Raw genomic sequence first — 22257 nt, 5'->3', positions numbered from 1 at the left:
AGTTTCAAAATATTTTAATATATATATATATATATATATATATTAATGTGTATATAAATAGGACGTTGTAAATTTTATAGCTGTTGTTGTTTCATAAAATCATGCACAAGGAGTAAATTATGAAATATAATATATATAACTATTTTCCCTTTCCTTTTTATTTATTTTTTTATTCTAACCATTTGTCATAAGTATAAATTTTAAATATATATATATATATACATATATATGTGTATGTGTATATATTTTATATACATTTGATAAAAGTTTTATTTTAGAAAAGGAAAAAGTTACAAATAAAGTTTTCACATTTAGCTTTATGAAGTGTGCATAATTTTTATGTGTTTTTTTTAAATAAAAATAGCTATATATATCAATGAAATAGTAATATTTTTTTTTTTTTTTTTTTTTTTTTTTTTTTTTCAACTTTCTTTATGTACTGAACAAAAATAAATAAAATGTTACTTCGTACTAATATAATATATTAGTAAATATACAAAACTTTTTTTTATTTCATTTTATTTTTAATTTTTTGGTAATGCAACATCATATATATATATATATATTTTATATTATATATGTATAATATATATATATATACACTTATAAATAAATAAAAATTATAAAAATTTATTTTTTACATTTTTTTAAATTTAATTATTTTATAAATATATATATATATATATTTATAATATACCTGTGTATGTATAATTTATATAATATAGATATATTTTATTTTATATTATTTTGTTTTTTTCACCTTCCTTCTTCTATACACATATTTTCTTGTCATCTAATTTTTATGTTTTAAATTTAAGTAATTTGTTAAGAAAAAAAAAAAAAAAAAAAATTAACAACTATTCATTTGTAAATTATATTTAAATATATATATTTTTTGTCAACCTAATATTTATTGTCTTTTGATTTTGTAAAATAAAAAAATATAATAATAATTAAATAATTAAATATTATTTCGTTTTATAAATCGTAACTTTTTTTTCTTTTTATTTTATATAAAAGAATTTATAAATATATACATATAAGTATATAAATATATATATATATATTTATAGTTTGTAGTTTATTTAAAAAAAAAAAAATAGAAAAAATGGCTTTTTCACCACTTTGCGGAGTTAATTGTACCTCAAGACCATCAACATCCACCATAAATACTTTCCTTACTAAAGCTCAACATGATGTAACTTTAACAGATACAGATACCAGAATCTTCATAAAAAATATAAAAACTGGTGTTACCATGGAACAATTCAGAAACTCTCTTCAAGAATTCGGTGCTATGCAAGTTTATTTTTATGAACCAGGAGATGATAATGATGGATGGGCCTGGGTTGGATTTGAAAATAAAGAAGCAGCACTTAAAGTTATCGAAGAATCAGAAAAAATGCAAGAAGAAATGAATGAAGAAAACTTAAATGAAATGCAAAATGAAGATAATGAAGAACAAGGATCAAATAGTTTTTATGCTGAAGATGAAGAGAAAAAAGATGAAGAGGAAGAAGAAGAAGAAGAAGAGGATTATTAATTGGTTATACATACAATAATATATATATATATATATAAAATATTGATGAAAAAATTAAAAAAAAAAAAAATACTAACATATATAAATGTATCTACCTATGTATGTACATGTTAATCTATTTACACATGTTATTCCAAATAGAAACAAAACAAAACAAAAAAAAAATAAATCAATCAAAAAAAATACAAAAATATATAATAAAGTGTGAATATATATGTTTCATTTCATTATTAATCTTGATAATAATATTAACATTAATATTATTATTATATTATTTTACATTATTTTTTTTTGTTTTTTTTTTTTTCACTTGTCAAATTTTAATTATTTATTTTATTATATTATATATATATATATATATATATATATATATATATATATATATATATATATATATATTTATATATATGTATATATATTTTTTTTTGTATTATAAATCCCTTGGACTTACATATATATATATATTATAAATATTTATGTATGTTTCTATAATATTTTCATTCTTATCATTAACATAATATAATATTGTTGAGTTAAGAGAATGAGTTTTTGTTCTTTGGTTATTATAAATAACGAAAATGAATCAAGAAATAGTATAAAAAAATAAATAAATATAAATATAACTATATATATATATGTATAACATTTTAGAAGAAACGCTATTATAATTAACTTAATATATTTATCAAGTGTCTCACCTTAAAATATAGCAATTTATATTTTTTTTTATGTAAAACATGTTTTTCATAGATATTATTTATCAATGTGTATATTAAAATACGTGCATAATTATTCTGTGATAATATTTTAAAGGACTATTTTCTCGTATAATTCAATTAGACTTGTAACTTTTTAAAAATTTTAAAAGAATATGCAAAAAAAAAAAAAATAAAAATAAAATAATAATATAAAATAATAAATTGAAAAAAATTTGAATCATGTTAAAACTTGAATGTATAAATTAAATATATAATATTATATGATATATAATATTTATTTTATTTTTTTTTTTTTTTGCACACATATTTTACATTTTAATATAATTAAAGAAATGTAATGAAAAAAAAAAAAAAAATAAAATAAAATAAATAAAATAAAAAATAATGGTTTTTCTATTTAGATATGTTATATTTAATTTCCACAAACAACTACAAATTATGTTAAATAAAAGTACGTTTAAGTTTTGCTTATTTTTTTTTAATTTAATATAATGCAATTAATATAAATATATAAATAAATATATTATATATATATATATGACTTATTAGAAAAAAGTGCTCACGTGTAGGTGCAAATTATATTCTTATTTTATGGAATAATATATATATATTAAAAAATATATAGGAATTATATATTTATATATAGAATAACTTCTTTCTTTTTTATATTTTCTATTTTATTTTCTTGTTTTTTAATTAACATAATAAAATAAAAGGTTTAATTATGAAAAGGTAAAGAGGAAAAATTTTAAGTGGTTTAACTTATAATTATATGAACTCATTTAAATATATATATATGTTATAATTCATTAAAAAAAGGTTAATCCCCGAAAAATATATATATTTGCAAAATAATTAAAGATCAAATTTTTAGAGGGGGGGAAAAAAAAAAAAAAAAAAAAAAAAATCCTTTAAAGATAGTTTAAAAAATAAAGGAAAAAAATATGGGATGTTCATCAAGCACCGAAAGGTTAACATCTACAAAAAATATTAATATTGTTACATCTCCTTCACAACAACAAAAAAAAAATGCTCAAGATACTAAAGTCAAAATAGTTTTATTAGGTGACAGTGGTGTTGGAAAATCAAGTATTGCTTTGTATTTATGTCATGGTCGCTTTTCTGAAAAACATCAAGTTACTATAGGTGCAGCATTTTTACATCATAATATTGAATTAAAAAATGGTAAAAATTAAGGGACATAAAAATAATTTGTATGTTTGAATATGAATAAAATGTTTGTAGTGAATTCGTTTACACACACATATGTATATATATTTATATTTATATATTTATATTTATTTATTATTATTATTTTTTTTTATTGTATTCAAGGTACAACAATGAAATTACATATTTGGGATACTGGAGGACAGGAAAGATTTCGTTCCATGGCTCCTTTATATTATCGTGATGCATATGGAGCAGTTGTCGTTTATGACTCAAAGTAATATTATAATCATTAAATAATTATTATTATTATTATTTTTTTTTTTTAAATATATCCAAATTAGCTAGCTGTTGTCATATTTATAAATACATATAAATTTTTTTTTTTTTTTTTTCTTTTGAAAAATTGGCTAGCTGTTCATAAATTTTATAAATATAAATATATATATATATATTTTTTAATTTTTTTTTTTTTTTTGAAAAAATATCAAAGTAATGTCGAATCGTTCGATTCTTTGAAATACTGGATAAACGAAATAAAATCAAATGGCCCAAGAAATTGTTGTATTATGGTAGTTGCAAATAAAAAGGACTTACCCCAAAAACTCAATTCAGAGGTAATCATGAGGATACATTAAAAAGTTTACATATTCATATAAATAAGAAAAATGATATATATATATATATATATATATATATATATGTGAATATATTTATTAACTTTCCATTTTATTAGATGGTCATGAAATTTTGTGAACAAGAAAATGTATCATTTATAGAATGCTCAGCTAAGGTATAAAAATTGAAAAAAATATATATTCATAAATTTATAATATAATATAAGAATAGCAACATATAAGAGTTTTACAATTATTTTATTCTCTCTCTATAGATATATATATATTATATATATATATATTTATTTTTTTTTTTTTTTTCTTGTTTATAGACAGGAGAGAATATTAATACTTTATTTGAAAAAATAGGTTAGATTATTTATAATTTACATATTTCCAATGAAAATAATTTAATATTTATATAAAAATAAAATATATAATACTACAATAGATATTTTATTTATATTTTATTTGTATTATTTAACTTTTTATTTTATTTTATTTTATTTTATTTTTTTGTTTTACAGCTAGTCGTATTTATTCCCGATTTAAAGAGGTGTTATATTATAACAATCCTTGAAATATGTTTTCATTTTTTTTCTTTTTTCGTTTTTTTTTTTTTTTCATTGTCATTCTAAATCATCAATATATTATATATACCTAATTTTTTTTATTTTTTTATTAATTATAGCTTTATCCATTTTTTTCATATTTTTATCCTTTTTAAATTTTAATCTTTTACATTTTATATTTTATTATATACATAATATATTATTTATTTTCATTTTATTTTATTTTTTTTTTTTTTGTCGTTTTGTGATTAAAATTCTATAATTTATTAAAAACTAATATGATTTTTTAATAATATTTTTTAAGACAAATATTTATTCTTTTTTTTTTTTCTTATATACATTTTAAATAACAACTATGGTTATATAATGATATGTAGATTAACTACATTGTTAGATTTAAAAAAAAAAAAAAGGAAAATATAAATATATACTGATATAATATAAATATATATATATATATATATATATTATTATATATATATTTTTAAGTGTAAAAATTTGCTAATTTGATTTATTCAATGAAAGAATCATTAATATTAAAAATAAAATTTTTTTTTTATATTCTTATAATAAACAAAAAAGAAAAACATAAATAAATAATATATGTTTACTATCTTTATATATTCTTATTTATTTTTTATATCTCAATATTAAGTATCTTGTATTTTTTATAATTATATATAAATACATAATTTTAAGAACAAATAATATGAAATAATTAAAAACATATGTAATTGGTATACTATAATATATATGTATATATATAAATATATATGTAATATAATAAAGTAGAAGAAATATTAGGAAAAATTATTATTTTATAAATTTTTTTTTTTTATAGTTATAAAAATATGTTTAATAAAAAAAACAAATGTTTTTACATATATATATATATTCTATTTTTTAAGGAAAAAAAAAAAAAAAAAAATGTTCTTAAAATAAGAACAATTTTTTTATTGGTAAACATAGTTTTATATAAAAACAACAAAAATATGAAATTTTTAAAAAAATAATGAAATATTATATAAATGTATTCATATAAATGTATTCATATAAATGATAATTATATTTCTTTTTTATATATTTTTAAAAAATTCTAATATTTAATTATAATTTTTTTTTTTTTTTTTTTATATTTAAACACTTAAATATATAAATTTGATAAAATGGTAAATAATAAAAAAAGGAATTTTTTTATAAAGATTCTATGGAGTATATTTTTTCTGTATATATTTATGATTAGGATAACAAGATGTGATGAAGATATTATGGAATTGAAAAATAATTATATTGAAGGTATAGTAAAAGGGGATTCTGAATTGTTATCAAGTTGTACAATTTATTTAGATTCAGATACTTATGTAAGTCCAAAGAGTGATGGTAAATTTCTTTTTAAGAATGTAAAAGAAGGAGAATATACTATGTATGTAAATCATCCATATTTAGAATTTAATAAATATTATGTTGAAGTAAAGAAACAAATAACACCAAATAATGGTACATTATATTTAGTACAAGCATATGAACTTAATTTACCATTTGAGAAAAATAATTTAATTGTTAATAATATTGTTTTTAAAGCAAAAAGGATTTATGATTTTCTTATACCCAAAAAAAAATTTAATATCTCTTATCTTTTTAAAAGTCCTCTTTTTCTTATTTTCCTTTTCTTCTTAATTTTATTAAGTGTCCTACCAAAGATGCAAAAAATAACTGAAGCTGCAAATGAAGAAAATGGAACAGAGCAAATAACATATAAATCTGATTTTTTAGAATCTATCAAATGACAATATGAATTTATATATATATATATATATATATATATAATGTTTTTTTTCTTTGCAATTTTATGATATATATAAAGAAATGTTTATTTTGTTTGGTTTTAACCTACCTATGTTTTATACCCTTATATATTATCATACATATAAATAAATATTTGTATGAATATATATTTTTTATTTTTCTTTATTTTTTTTTTTTTTTTTTGTAATTTTTAATTATCACTAATTTATTGTAAATATAATCATCATACCTTACATATTCCAAAAAAGGAAAGAAAACTGATATATACATATATATATATACATATATATATATGTTTGTATATCTATATTTCTTTTTTCTTTTTTTTCTATAATTTAAATAATTATATTAATTTTTTATAATTAGCTTGAAAGCATATTTTTAAAATATTTTAAAAGTTTTAATTATGGGATATATAATGCATATGAATAGAATATTCACATATATGCATAAACAAATAAATAAATTAAAAAAATAAAATAAAATCATTAAAATGGTAAGAGAATTGAAAAAAAATAAAAATAAATAAATATATATATATAAAGTTAATATTAATTTGTTAATGAATAATATATAGAAATAGAATCGTTCAAGTAGAATAATTAATGAATAAAATAAAATAAAATAATACCATAGGAATATTTAAACAAACATATGCATATATAAATAAATAAATGTAAATATATACATAATATATATATATATATATATGTGAACAAAAAAAAAAAAAAAAAATTAAGACATTTCTTTATTTTTATATACCGTAATATATAAAACATATATTCTATACATAATGGTGACTACTTATTATTATTTTTTTTCTTTTGGTAACTCTATAATTTCTTCCTTTTATACAAAATAAAAAAATTATATCAATTTTTTTTTAAAAGTATACTTTTAGATTTATTTACAATATTTTTAGGCTTTTTAATAATGTTATTAGAATTTATATTTTTTTCTTTTGAATTTTTTTTTAGTGGCTCCTTTCCCTTTTTTGTAAGTACTGTTACAGAAATATTATTTGTTACAAGCTTTTCCTTTTCCTTTATATTATTTTTTTTTGAAAGTGATAATTTTTTATTTCTTTTTTTGCTATTTTTCTTTTTGTAATCGTCATGAAAATCTTCTTCATATACGTCGTCATCACTTGAATGATCATCTGTATCATCATAATTAGTTTCATCTTCTGTAATATCTTTTTTGCTATTATCTTCTTGCTCGTTCTTCTTATTCCCATTAATATCTTTTATTTTTGTATTTATACTGTTATTCTTTGTATTTTGTTCAGATATACTTATTTTATTTTCATTTATGTCCAAATTTTGGTAAGATATATTTTTTACAATTTCGTTTTTCATTACAAGACATGCCTTCGTTAATTTATTATTATTATTATTATTATTTATATTTTCATTTATTTGTATTACTTCATGATTATGTTTAGAATTACTATTTATTAATATAGCTTCATTTTTCATAGCTAGCATTTCGTTTTTTTTCAAAATAGCTTGCTGCATTTTTTTTTTTTTTTCCATCAAATCACCTGACGTGTTCAGGTTTTTTTTGGAATTCGAATTATTATTTTGCACACAGTTATTATCAATAATGTGTGATATGATATGATCTTGGGAATTTATATTTGGGTAATTATTCAAATTATTTAATGTACTTTTTGTATTTTCATTATTGTGTGAAAGTGTGTTATTCTCAGTATTGTTCACAGTTTTATGATCAATATGATTTTTACTACTATTTATATTTTGATTTACACTCACATTTTGGCTACCACTCACATTTTGGCTACCACTTACATTTTGGCTACCACTCACATTTTGGCTACTACTTACATTTTGGCTACCACTCACATTTTGATAATCACTAATTTTGATGTAATCATTTTCTTGCATATTTTTATCCCTCATATTTGTTAAGCATGTAATATAAATACCTGGAAGTATACCAAAAGGCAATTTTAAAAAAAGTGAACAACAAATATAATAATCAGATGTTGTTTTAAAATTTTTTTTGAATATTGAAAATACATTCAAAATTGTTTTAAACATATAAAAATAACACGTTTCATCATTTGGGTTATAGAACCAGTCTAATAAATGAAATTTTTTAAAAAATTCATAAACTCTTATTCCCCCTTCTTTATCAAGATATGGGCAAGCAAATAAACAAAATCCGTTATTAATTAAATATTTATTAATATAAGTATCATATATGCGAATTAAAAAGTTATCTTTAAAATGAGAAACATATGGAAAGGATATACAAAGATGGTTGGATAAAAAGTCTATATTTTTATTAATATTATTGTTAATATTATTCTGTTCATTTGTGTTTGCATGTGTATTTTTATTTTCATTTACATTTACATTTTCATTTACATTTTCATTTTCATTTTCATTTTCATTTTCATTTACATTTTCATTTACATTTACATTTACACTTACATTTTCATTTACATTCCCCCTTTCAGCTTCGTTCATTTGTTTGACTTTAAAAAAATGCTCAATATTTATATTGCAGAATATTAGATTCCATATAGACGATTGATTATAATATATTTTAATATCATTAAATATTTGAATTATATTCCCTTTTTTCTTTTGAATATTATTTAATACTGCATTTAATTCACTATAATTAATTTGTGTTAAGAACAAATCTGGAGTTAAATAAAACATGGATGCCTCTATAAAAATTTTAATACCATTTATATCGGGTATACATTTTAAATATTTTTCATAAAAAGATGATGAATAATTATTATACATCAACCAAAAGTCCATAGCACATTGTTCATTTTTAAAATATAGTAACCCCATAGCACCTGTGTTACAGTTAATTTTATAAAATTCTTTATATTTGTTATTTAAATATGAATTTAGCATTTCATTTTTTGCTTGATGATATTCACTTCCAAATAATAAATCAAATTTTAAAATACCCAATTTTTCTGATAGTAAATTATATTTATTTTTAGGTTGGTTTATATATGAATATAAATATAAATGATTAAATAAGCTATCTTCTTTATTTAAATCTATTATATCTAATACACCGTCATAATTTTTATTCATATAATATACATCTATTAAATTATGAAGTAAATTGTATTCATTCATTTGAAAAGGTAAACCTAAAACAAATAATGTTGTACAATGTGATATCCATTTTTTGTAATTATGATTTTTATTTTTAAATATATATTTATCTAACATTTCTAAAGGAAATGTCCATAAATCATTATAAAATTGGTAAGAAGTATTAAGGTTAATATTATTTTTTCCTTCATTTATAGTATCATTTATTATTTTTTGATTACTAATACATGGTGTTTTTAAATCATTATCTAAATTTTCACTTTCTGGTAATTTTATCATATCTAATATATCATTTACTTTTATGTCTGTATTAATTTTCTTTCGAATAACATCATAACTTGGTTTTATGATATTATTATTTGTCTTTTTTATTTTTATATCTCCATAAAATTTATTTATTAAATTATTGTTTATTTCTTCTTCTGATTTATCTTCTTTAATAAATAATTCACTTTTTTTTAAATCAATAATATTATTAATAACGCTTTCTTTTTTTTCCATATTTAAATGTTTTTCATGTTTTATATCTTTTTGATTTGATGAGCCAGTCAATATATTCTTATGAGAAAATCCATAATTACTTGACATCTTTCTATAATTTATACTTACCTTTGATGAATTATTATAATTATCTGAAGGAGGAATAATAATATCAACATTACCTTTACTATATTTTGTATGAATCATATGGGATTTATTTTTACTATTAATATTATCATTGGTATGTTCTTTGGAAGTATATATTGAATTTGTGATATTTTCATTCTCCTCTCCATTTTGAAATATTGAAATATTTCTTTTCATATTTAAATTATTGGCATGTTCATATTTATATTTTTCATGTTTTTTATATTTTTTTTCCTGATCTGTACTTTCGCTCAATTTATCTGCATCATATTTTCTCTTATCAGAATGAATATAACAATCTTCCTTCTTCACCTTTTTATATTCATATGAATCTCTTCCATATTTGTTTCTTTTCATATTGTTTGAAAGAAAAAAAAAAAAAAAAAAAAAAATTGAAAATTATAATCAAAATAAAATAAATAATGTACGAAATGAAATATATATAATTACGTTATGTAAAAATATAAATGGTTCCTCTAAAAGAAATGATTAAAAACATTTCATATTATTATAGAAATCAATGTAACATTAATATATACTAATTAATACTCTATATTGTATAAATATACAACACACATATATATATATATATACAAATACATATTTCATATTATATCATTCCTTTTTTTTTTTTTTTTTTTTTTTTTTTTTGAGAATATTTGGGTGTACAAACAAATTAGCTAGCTCTCCTAGAAACAACAAATATTTATTTTAAATACATATCTTAATATTTTTCATTTTATCCTATTGAAAAGTTTAACATTGCTTAATCGTTTTTTATCTGCTTCAACATAATATATATATATATATATATAATACATTTATTTATATATATTTATATAAATATTTTTCTCTATAATTCCAACTAGCTTATTTATATGTCTGTCCACATCATTTTTTTTTTTTTTTTTTTTTTATGACTTATTCAGGTTATTTTTACCAAAAAAATAAAAATAAAATAACATTTAGATGATAATTATAAAATAATAATAAAAAATAAACATATTCATAAATATTATAAAATTATGTTTTATTCATTCTATAATTAACATATAATTAGATCCTTCTTTCGTTGCTTTTGATTTATTCGTACATAATCCACAAACTTTATAAAAGTATCAATATGTATTATATATATGTTTATATTATTCCATTACATTTTCCATATATATATGGAAATTTTATATTGAAAATCAAAGATTTATTAAATTATATTAAAAAGGAAAATATTAAAATATATTAAAAATAAATGATAATATATATAACTAAATATAACTTACACACATCATATGATATATAAATATATAAATATATATATATATATTATTTGTGTATGTTTATATGTATGTATACTTTTAATTCCTTTCTTAATTTAACATATGAAATCTATTTGAAATAGTCATATAATAATTACTAATATATATTGTTCAAAAAATATAATTTTCTGTTCTCCTTTATTTTATAGGAAAAAAAAATACATACATATATATATATATATATATATATATATTTTTATTAGATTAACAATTACATTAAATATATTAAAACATATAATTTTAAAATACTAAAAAAATAAAATGTAAAATATAAATTCATATATAGAATTAAATAAACAACTCACTTGATGTATTTTAAAAATTAAAGTAGAATATTATTATTTTAGAGATAAATCAAAAACTAACATAAATAAATAAAAAAAAAAAAAAAAAAAAAAAAAGATCTTAAATTACATTATTTTTAAAATTATTATATTATTACTTTTAAGGTATAATTTTTTTTTTTTTTTTCTTCTTTTTTGGTTTTCATTACATATAAAAGAAATGAATGAATGTTTTATTCTTTTATAATGTATAAATATAATAGAAGAATTAAAAAAAATGTAGAAAAAAAAAAAAAAAAAAAAAATTTAAACAAAAAAAAAAAGCATGAACTTTATATGATATATATATATATATATATTAATGATATAAGCCTATTATTTTATTATGCGTTTAATATATTATATACTTATAATATATATTAAGGCCTTAACATTATTATGACTGTTTTTTTTTTTTTTTTTTTTTTTTTTTTATTTTATTTGATTTTATTTAATTTTTTATTTCTTTTTAAATATATATATATTTTAATTTATTTATATTGGGTGTTTTTCCTTCTTTATTTAATTCTAAAAGAAAGTGAAAAACGAAATTAATAAATATTATTATATATATGTTACAATTAGCATGTATATGATAAAAAATATATATTTTTTTTTTTTGGTTTTTGTAATATTCTAATATATTATTTATTTTATTTATTTATTTATTATTTATTTTTTATGTTCTATAAAAATTTGTAAGTTCAAGAATTAATAAATAATAGAATATAACTATCATATATATTGAATGTGTTTAATAATATTATATTATATAACAAAGATGAGTAATTTGTTGTAATTTATTCATCATAAAAATGAAAAAAAAAATATATATATATATTTTTTTATAAAATTAAGTTTTATTACCAACATTATTTTAATATATATATATATATATATTTATTTATATTTATTTATATTTATTTATATATATATTGATTGACAGATCGATGTGAGGTTTATATATATATATATATATTATGTAAGTTACATATGAATACATGTACATCTGACCGAATTATACTATTATGTACTGACATATATACAAAATGAATGATCCTATTAAAAGAGATTTGACAAATCTTTTTTTAGAAAAACGAGAAATTGCAAAAGAAGAAATAGACCCTCGAAAAAATTGGTTAAAGAGAATATTGTTGAATAATAACACGAACGATTTAAGGATGTTTTTAAAGGCTAGCGAATTAAAAACAAAAGAAGGTGATTATTGTATGACATGTAAAAGTAATGTGAAATTATTATTATATTTGAATACAAAAAAGAATTATTGTCATTTATGTGAAGAAATTTTTTGTGGTTATTGTGTAAAAAGTATAGATTTTATGAAAGACGAAAAAGAGAAATATATAAAAATAAGATTATGTAGAAACTGTTTTATATATATAAATGAATTAAAATATATAAATAATCCAAATTTATCTGTAGATAGAAAAGCTATAGATTTACAAAACTCATTTAATGATATATCAAATTGTTACACAAACTTATGTAGTAATGTACCTCAATTAAATGGATTAATATTATTATGTGAAAATAATAAAGAATTTTTAGATAGCTTTAAAAGTGAAATTAAACAGTTGGAAGAAAAAATTCAACATGATGTTGACTTTTTAAATATTATGAAAAAAAAAAATAATTTTTTATCAGACAATACATTAATACTTAATAAAATGGGGAAAAATTTATTATTATATTTGAAAATTATAAGAAATAAAATTATTCCATCATCTATTGAGGTTCTAAATAAAACAAAGGAATTACTATATAACAAAAAAGAAAATACATAAAATGTTAAATATATCATTATCTTATTCGATACTAATGCATAAAATAAAATAAATTTGAAGATTTTTTTTTTATTTTATATATTCTATTTAATTTGTTCAGAATAATAAATAAATATAATATAAAAAATTTAACCATTTGTTTATTTAATTTTTTTTTTTTTTTTTGCTTTTATAACATATTTCCCTATCTTGTAATTTGATTTCATATATATATTACTTCATCATATGATAATATATAACTTTTTATATATTCCTCCATAAAAAATATATATATGTATATATTTATGTATGTATGTTTAATTGTTTTTTAATTTATATATTTATTTTATATTTATAAGGTGTATGTAAAAATATCCTATTTATAATTTAACATAAATTCCTTTTGATTTTTTAATTTTTTTTCGTTAAGCAATATATATATATATATTTATATATATATATATATTTTTTTTTTTTTTTTTTTTTCTTTGTTGTTTTTATTTATATTGTCTTTATATTCTTTTAATAATTAACTTTTAAAAATGTACACCTGTTTATGATTTTTATTTTTTATATCTGCTGGATTATTATTTTTGTTTAACTTTAATCTTATTATTTACGAATGAAAAACAAATTTGTCTTTATTAAATATTTAAAATAATTAAAAATAGGAGGTATGCAAAATATAAGTGTGTGCTCATATGAGTATTGTATTTCTTATATTTTAAAAGAATGTAATTAACAAATTAATAAAGGGATGTGTATTTTTAGATTATTTTTGTAGATACATCAATTAGTACTAATAATTATAATAATAATAATAGTAAATGTTGTTTCAAAGAATATATCTATGTTTAAAATTGATATAAAAAAAAAAAGAAATTATAATAAATAAATAAATAAATACATTAATTAATTAAATCCTTCTATAATATATTAATCTAGCTAATTCCTATTATTATGAAGTGTTCATAAATTTTATAACTTTTTAATTTATTTACGACAATTTTTTTTTTTTAAAATCAAAATTATTAATTAATAATAAGCTAGCTAGCTAAAAAAAATAAAATAAAATAAAATAAAATCATTAACTGTTCATATATTTCACGTGTTTTACATGATTTTTGAAAATGAAATAAAAAATAAAAAATAAGATAAATACGACTAATAATAAAAATATGACAAAAACTAAACTTGCTCCAATATTTTCATTATTATCATGAATATTCTGAACTACTCTGTAAACGGGACCTTGTGACATTGCACCACCAGAATTTCTCATTAAGCTCGTAGACGCTAAAATATCAAAAAATTTAGAGGAGTTTAATTCTATATTTGATACATTATTTTTTTCCTTCACAATTTCAAAGTTGGATAAAGTATTCCCTTGTATGTTTTCATGGTGATTGTGCACTTAAAAGAAAACAAAAAAAGACATAATGGAATAAAGATAAATAATTATGAAAATGTATAAAACAAATTAAATCATAATCATATATATATATTTAAATTTAAATTTATATTTATTCATTGCAATTATTTCCCCTTACCTTTATTAATATGGCTCCTTAAACTCTTTTTTCGTATAGCATTTACATTTAAGTAATTGTCGCAGATCAATATGATAAAATATATTATTATCATGTATTGTATTTTCATTTCTAAATATTTATATATTTATTTATTCACTTATTCATTTTTTTTAATATACTTGGTTAATCTGTGCCACATATATATATATATATATATATATATATATATATATATATATATAAATGAACATATATAATATATATATATATATATATTATTTAAAATTGTAGTTGTTTTTTTTCATTTTAATATCCTTTATATATGTAGCTTTCCCCACATATATAAAATATATTTTATATACATATATTTTTTCAAATTTTGTCTTTCATATATTTTATGTAGAATTATATTAATATTTTTTTCCTTTTTTTTTTGATTATTTATTTATTATTTTTATTTTTTTTTTTTGAACTTCTAAATGCACCATTGAGCACTTATATCCACAAAAAAAAAGCTATTTATTTATATAGAGAAAATTTATAGTTTCTTTAAAAAAAAAAAAAAAAAATGAAATAATATATTGTTGTCGATCATAGACAAAAAATATGTATTCGACAAGTCAAAAAAGGCTAATAAAAATGATTTAATTAAAAATGATGCTTTATTTAAAACAAATATATAAATTGTCACACATATATATATATATATATTTTATTTATAAAATAAAAAAAAAAATAAATGTGTATTTTATTTTAAAACCTAGAAAAAATTTCGAAATTTTTTGAATAGATTTCATATTCCTTCGGATAATATTCAAATATTTTAAGTGATGATAAATATTCATCTGGAGGTGTAATAAGATATATGGAATATAATATAAGTTTTATATGTAAGAGCATTTCTTCTCTTCTCTTTTCTATTTGGATATTATTGAAATAGAACTTTTTTAAATATGATGTTATATTGTTAGATGATACGCAATTATTGTCCTTGGAATATTCAAATTGTTTTATAGAATTAAATGATATATGATTTTCGACATTTTTGTCGTTTTGATTAAATATGTTGAATAGTAAATGTAATCTATATATGATATCATGGTTGAATATTTTTATTTCTTGAGGATTAATTATATATAAAATATGTAAACATTTTAATGAATCTAAAATTATATTAATATTGTTTGTTTCCATTAAATAGATAATAATTTTAATATACTTATATAAAATAATAGGTAGTAATGAAGGATGATAATTAAATGATATTAAAATATGTTTAGAAATAATTGAACATAAAGTTTTATTACTTAATTTTAAATTACATATTTGTATTAGATGTTCTATGGATTTTAGTAAATTAATATTTATATGATTTGTCAATTTACACTTGATGTGCATATAACATTTAATTATGTGATTTTTATTAAATGATTCATCATATAAAAATGTAATAAATGTATCAGATTTTTTATTAATATATTGAATATGATTATAAATATTCATCTTTGTTATTATTTCCATAATTGTATCTATACAACAATGTTGCACATGTTTTAATGGATAATTAATAAATTTAAAAGATATGAAAAGTAGTTCATTAAATAAATATTCTATTCTTTCATCATAGGTATAATTTTTAAAATGAAAATATGAATTTAATATATTATTACTAAGTTCATTTAATGTACTTTCTTTTTGTAATAAATTTGATAAATGATTTTTTTCTATATTTTTGTATTCTCCGTTTGGTAATAAATTATTATCAATTGTATTATTATGATTAATATCATTGTTGCTATATATTTTATTTTGTTTCATTTTTTGTTCTTGTATTTCTTGATTTTTGTTTTTTTTGGCTAGTATTATTGCTTGTTCAGAATTTTTTTTTTTTAAATTGGAATTGTTTATATTTAGCTGACCACAAAAAAAGCTAGATGAGAGATAATATTTGGTGAGGTTAAAAATAATGTTGAGAATAAAAGAGGATATATAATTAGAGAAGTTATCCATATATTTAAAACTTAAAGTTTTACATTCATATGTTTTTTTAAAAAGAGTGTAATTATAAAAAAGGAAAATATCTTTATGATTTGATAAGAATTTATGTGTATATTGATATATATATTGATGTATATATTGATGTATATATCGATATACATTTTCATGTCTTTTTAGAATATCACATGTATTATTGTTAAATACAAATATATTTGCCATGTTAAAAAAATTCATTTCTTCTGTATCATCTGGAGAAATATATGCCCATATAATTAAATTTTTTAAATTTAATAATATTTTATTTTTATTTCTAAATAAGAGTTCTGAGGTTAATTCACAAAAGGTATTATAATATGTTGATGTATCTATAAAATTTTGTTTTTCTTTATTTTGTAGATTATTTATTGTTTCCTTTTGATTCTCTTTACATAAATATGTTTCAAAATTTTTATTTATGAAAGGATAATATAATAAATTTTGTGTGTCCTTTTGAGAATGAACAAGGTGATGAGACCTTTGAATAAAAAAGTGAAAAAAATTATTTATAATATTTACCATAAGTGTGTTAATAGAATCATTTAATTTTATGCTTGTTTGATTTAAAGAAAGGAGATACCAAAAAAAAAAAAAGAAACAGTCACTAGTGTCTTTCAAATAATTAATATTGTCTCTATTGTTTATGATATACATATGTTTATAAGTATAATTTTGTTTTATCATTTGTGTTTTATTAGATATTTGATTTATCATATCATTTTTGTTATAATTATTTTTTTCATCACATATAAATTTTGTATGAATTGCAGTCCATATAAAAAAAGATGGTGATAGAATCTTAAGAAGTAAGAGGAAATTATTTACATTAATATTATTAACATTATAGTTTTGTTCATAATCTTTTTCATCCAGTGAATATATGTTTGTATCAAAGCATAAATTTATATATTTATAAGAAAGAGAAAAAATATCTTTATGGTTATATATAATTTTTATATTATCATTCGAAATAGTATCACATATAATTTTTGTTTTGTTTAAATATTTGAGATGGTAATTATTGTTCTCCTTATTTATTTTTTGCGACAATATATTAACATGATCATTTAAATGAATTTTTGTGTTTTCATTATATACATTTGTTTGTATTTTTTGAAAGATAAAATTAAGTTTCTTCAAGTTTGTTATAATATCATCAAAATCATTGTTTGTTATATGATTTGTATTATGACTTATTGAAGCAAATGAACATAATAAAAATGAATTTATGAAAATAAAATGAGGTAAATGAATAAAACAATATAAATCATAGAAATTTTTTTCAAGTTGAAATATAATATATTTGTTATAACCATTTTTTCTTTTTTCTTCAAATTTATGAATTAATCTTAAGACTAATTGTTCTATAAATTCATTTTGTTCAAAATAAATAATTAAATATATTGAAAATGTCACAAAATGTTCACACAACTTTTTATTGTTTTCTATATTTTCAATTTTATCAAAATGATATATTATTTTATATAAAAGATGAACATAATTTCTAATATGTAATGAAATAATATCAAAATGTTCTTCACTTGTAATTTCGTTATGTAATTGATCTAATACATTTTCATTTTTAATTTTCTTTCCACATATTTCTAATATCTTTATGATAACAGTAACATTATGCGAACATATACACGAACATATTTTATTTATATCTTTTATATTTTCAAAAAGATAATTTTCTAACCCAACAAAATTTAACTCCTTTATATAACAATTAATATCTTCATTCATTTTGTAGGCATGAAATATATAAAAATAAATAATCTTATATATTATATATTATATATTATATATTATATATATATATATATATATTATATTTATTTATTCATTTTGTGTGTTATTACATAATGGATATATAATAACATATTTCATATATAGAAACAAATATAAGAACGAATAACGAGAAAAAAAAAAAAAAAATAAAAATAAAAAAAAATAAATAATATCAATATAATATTATTTATAATATGAATAATATATAATTTTTTTCTTCTCTTGAATTTTATATTATTTGTAGAATAATATATAAAAAATATAGGTACATATATATATATATATAATTCCATATATGTATATAATAATTATTTAAAAAATTTTTTTTTTTTTTTATTTTATTATTATTATTATTATATATATATTTTACATATGTTTTGTTGTATGCGAAAAAAATTAATTATGGGGTAAAATAATATGTATATTTTTTTTAACTTAACAAAAAAAATAAAAAAAATAAATAAAAAATAAAAAAATAAAAAAATAAATAAATGAATGAATAACATTATATATATTAAAATATTACAAATTTATATGTTTGATAATATATATATATATATTTTTATTTTTTATTAAAATGGCATATGTGTGGGACATATTATAGATATATAATTATTGAGTAAAGTTCCTTTTAATTTTGTCAATTTTTGATTTTGCTGAGAAATCATAAACTTGATTTCCAATTTGTAAGATGAGTCCTCCTAATATATAAGGATCAATTTTATATTCTATCAATGGATTTAATTGTTTATTTAATTTAAACAGAATAGAATCTTGAATTTTTTGTTTATAATTATTATCAATTTCATTTGCTGTATAAACAACACATTTTATTTCTTTTCTATCTTTTAATAATAGAAATTCAAATTCTTCTATAATTTTTGACAAAAAGGATATTCTCTTTGAATCAAATAATGATTCCATAAAATTTTCTGTTATTGTATTAAATTTATTTAAGGTTTTACATTCATTCTTAATAAAATCTATTTTTTGTTTTTTTTCAATATTTGGTGTGTGTAAAAAATTAAGAAATGTTGTATCCTTCAATAAATGATTTTTTATAAATAATAAATCGTTTGATACTTCATTTATCTTATTTTGTTTTTTAGCTACATTATATAAAGCTAAACTATAACGTTTTTCTATATTATCTCCCATAGATTTATAATAATCTTCTGATTCTTCTGTTTTCTTTTCTTCTTCTATACTATGGACATATTTTCTATCTATTATATTCATTTGGAATTTTTTTATCTCATTTCTTTCAAATATATTTAATGAGGAATATTTATTTTTTTTAAAACAAATCTTATTCATAGCTTTATTTATTCTCATAAAGGAATTTAAGTAACTTCCACGCCCTGCATATCTCATTTTTTCTTCCCTCTTTTTTTTTTTGTTTTTTGAATAATATAATTAAAAAAAAAAAAAAATACATATATTATATATATATATATATATATATATATATATATTACACCTTTTTGCGCATACAAAAAAAATAATAATAAAAGAAAAATAATTATCACACAACAGGATATAAAAATATATATATATAAAAATATATATATATAAAAATATATAAATATATATATATATATATTTTTTTTTTTTTTAAGAATAACAAAATAAATAAGTATATTATCTTTTAAAAAAAATGTTAAATAAAATGTGTCAGAATAATTTAAGGCACATTTTTAAAAGAACATATAAATGAATAAATATATACATGTATATATTAATTTAATTTTTTAATTTACATGTGTACTACTTATAACATTTAATATATATATTATATATATATGTTTTAATAAAATTAAGATTGGATAATATAACAAATATTTTGATATATATTTTTAATAACTTTTTGAATGAATTATGAATTTGTAATAATATATAAATATACATAATTAGAAATATGAAAAAAAAAAAAAAAAAATAAAAAATAAAAAAAAAAAATAATAATAAATAAATAAATATATATATATATATATGTGTGTATAATATAATAAAAGTACATATATTCACATGACATATTTCCAAAAAAATAAAATAATATGATATCTTTATTTTAAAGACGGATGATTAATATTAATAAATTTTAACAAATTTTTAATTATTCTTGTTTTTAAAAAATATTCTGGAATAAGTTCATTTGCAGATAAATAATCATATATATCTTTTTCTGATAGATTTAAGAAATTATATAGAGTTATAAGATCATCATTTATTATATTTTCTTTTTCATAATAAATAAATGTAGATAATATATATTGTAATTCTATATAACTAAATGTAGTAGTTTTAAATAGAATTTTTTCTATATTGATATGTTCCTTTTTTTTTTTTTTTTCTTCTTTTTCATTTTTTTGTTGTATACATTTATCATTACATTTATGATCATGGTTATATAAATTATGATTTACATTTTTATTTATAAATACATCTTCATTTGGTTTTATTTCTTTATTCTCCTCTTCTATATCTTTATATTTTGTTTCCTTCACATTAAATTTATCATTTTGATAAATTTTTCTCTTGTTTTGTGCATATTGTATAATGTTATCATAAAAGGGTTCTCTTTTTATATCGTTCGTTCTTTTTTTGTGAATTATATTAAATAGTCTTTTTTTAAGAAAGAGTTTTTTTTTTATCTCTTCAAATTTGGCTGGCTTATATAATTTAACTGTTGTGAAATTATTCAAAGAATATCTTAAAAGGTTTGATTGTGTAATAACATTTAAGTGTTTTTTAGTAAAAGATATATCATAATGGCACATTCTTCGAAAAAAAAAAAAAATAATAATAAAATAAAATAAAAAAATTAAAATAAAATAAAATAAAAAAATTAAAATAAAATAAAATAAAATAAAAGAATTAAAATAAAATAAAATAAAATAAAAGAATTAAAATAAAATACGTAGTTAATAAAATATATGGATGGATTATCATATAATAAATAAATATATATATATATATCATATGATACTTTATATTTTCGTAATACATATATAACATATCATTTTTTAAATAATAAAACACACTCTTAAAAGATTTAAAGAAAAATTAATTTATATATTTTTAATAAAAAATATAGATACATATGTATATATATATATATATATATATATATGTGTACTTTTATGTTTTAATTCGTATGAAAAGAATCCTATTTTTTTTTTTTTTTTTTGTAAATAAATTTTTATAGTCGCCATTTTTTGATCTACCAAAAAAAAAAAAAAAAAAAAAAAAAAAAAAAAAAAAAACGAGAACACATAAAAAAAAAAAAAAAAAACACTTATTTTTTTTT

General features: G+C 16.9%; 9 protein-coding genes across 9 annotated transcripts; 4 read left to right on the top strand and 5 right to left on the bottom strand.

Annotated features, from left to right (window-relative positions):
- Positions 1–1108: 1108 nt before the first annotated feature.
- Positions 1109–1543, top strand: PGSY75_1310700 (putative RNA-binding protein; the record flags this gene model as incomplete). The annotated part of the gene is made up of 1 exon (XM_018787171.1): positions 1109–1543. The coding sequence occupies one exon, from the start codon at positions 1109–1111 to the stop codon at positions 1541–1543; it is 435 nt and encodes a 144-aa protein (XP_018639913.1).
- A 1663-nt stretch (positions 1544–3206) lies between these two features.
- Positions 3207–4629, top strand: PGSY75_1310600 (secretory complex protein 61 alpha; the record flags this gene model as incomplete). The annotated part of the gene is made up of 6 exons (XM_018787170.1): positions 3207–3447; positions 3598–3709; positions 3926–4049; positions 4169–4225; positions 4382–4418; positions 4577–4629. The coding sequence occupies 6 exons, from the start codon at positions 3207–3209 to the stop codon at positions 4627–4629; spliced, it is 624 nt and encodes a 207-aa protein (XP_018639912.1).
- A 1158-nt stretch (positions 4630–5787) lies between these two features.
- On the top strand, positions 5788–6408 carry PGSY75_1310500 (conserved protein, unknown function; the record flags this gene model as incomplete). Its single annotated transcript, XM_018787169.1, has 1 exon — positions 5788–6408. The coding sequence occupies one exon, from the start codon at positions 5788–5790 to the stop codon at positions 6406–6408; it is 621 nt and encodes a 206-aa protein (XP_018639911.1).
- An 891-nt stretch (positions 6409–7299) lies between these two features.
- Positions 7300–10524, bottom strand: PGSY75_1310400 (hypothetical protein; the record flags this gene model as incomplete). Its single annotated transcript, XM_018787168.1, has 1 exon — positions 7300–10524. One exon carries the CDS (start codon positions 10522–10524, stop codon positions 7300–7302), a length of 3225 nt encoding a protein of 1074 aa, XP_018639910.1.
- Positions 10525–12855: 2331 nt separating this feature from the next.
- PGSY75_1310300 (putative zinc finger protein) lies at positions 12856–13611 on the top strand (the record flags this gene model as incomplete). Its single annotated transcript, XM_018787167.1, has 1 exon — positions 12856–13611. The coding sequence occupies one exon, from the start codon at positions 12856–12858 to the stop codon at positions 13609–13611; it is 756 nt and encodes a 251-aa protein (XP_018639909.1).
- Positions 13612–14677: 1066 nt separating this feature from the next.
- On the bottom strand, positions 14678–15249 carry PGSY75_1310200 (hypothetical protein; the record flags this gene model as incomplete). The annotated part of the gene is made up of 2 exons (XM_018787166.1): positions 14678–15003; positions 15141–15249. The coding sequence occupies 2 exons, from the start codon at positions 15247–15249 to the stop codon at positions 14678–14680; spliced, it is 435 nt and encodes a 144-aa protein (XP_018639908.1).
- Positions 15250–15875: 626 nt separating this feature from the next.
- On the bottom strand, positions 15876–18902 carry PGSY75_1310100 (hypothetical protein; the record flags this gene model as incomplete). The annotated part of the gene is made up of 1 exon (XM_018787165.1): positions 15876–18902. One exon carries the CDS (start codon positions 18900–18902, stop codon positions 15876–15878), a length of 3027 nt encoding a protein of 1008 aa, XP_018639907.1.
- A 657-nt stretch (positions 18903–19559) lies between these two features.
- PGSY75_1310000 (putative mitochondrial ATP synthase delta subunit) lies at positions 19560–20321 on the bottom strand (the record flags this gene model as incomplete). Its single annotated transcript, XM_018787164.1, has 1 exon — positions 19560–20321. The coding sequence occupies one exon, from the start codon at positions 20319–20321 to the stop codon at positions 19560–19562; it is 762 nt and encodes a 253-aa protein (XP_018639906.1).
- A 692-nt stretch (positions 20322–21013) lies between these two features.
- On the bottom strand, positions 21014–21727 carry PGSY75_1309900 (hypothetical protein; the record flags this gene model as incomplete). The annotated part of the gene is made up of 1 exon (XM_018787163.1): positions 21014–21727. The coding sequence occupies one exon, from the start codon at positions 21725–21727 to the stop codon at positions 21014–21016; it is 714 nt and encodes a 237-aa protein (XP_018639905.1).
- Between the last annotated feature and the right edge of the window lie 530 nt (positions 21728–22257).

The sequence above is a fragment of the Plasmodium gaboni genome, chromosome 13 (assembly GCF_001602025.1).
Source record: "Plasmodium gaboni strain SY75 chromosome 13, whole genome shotgun sequence".
Taxonomy (NCBI): Eukaryota; Apicomplexa; class Aconoidasida; order Haemosporida; family Plasmodiidae; genus Plasmodium; species Plasmodium gaboni.
This window is presented reverse-complemented; position numbering and strand designations above follow the sequence as displayed.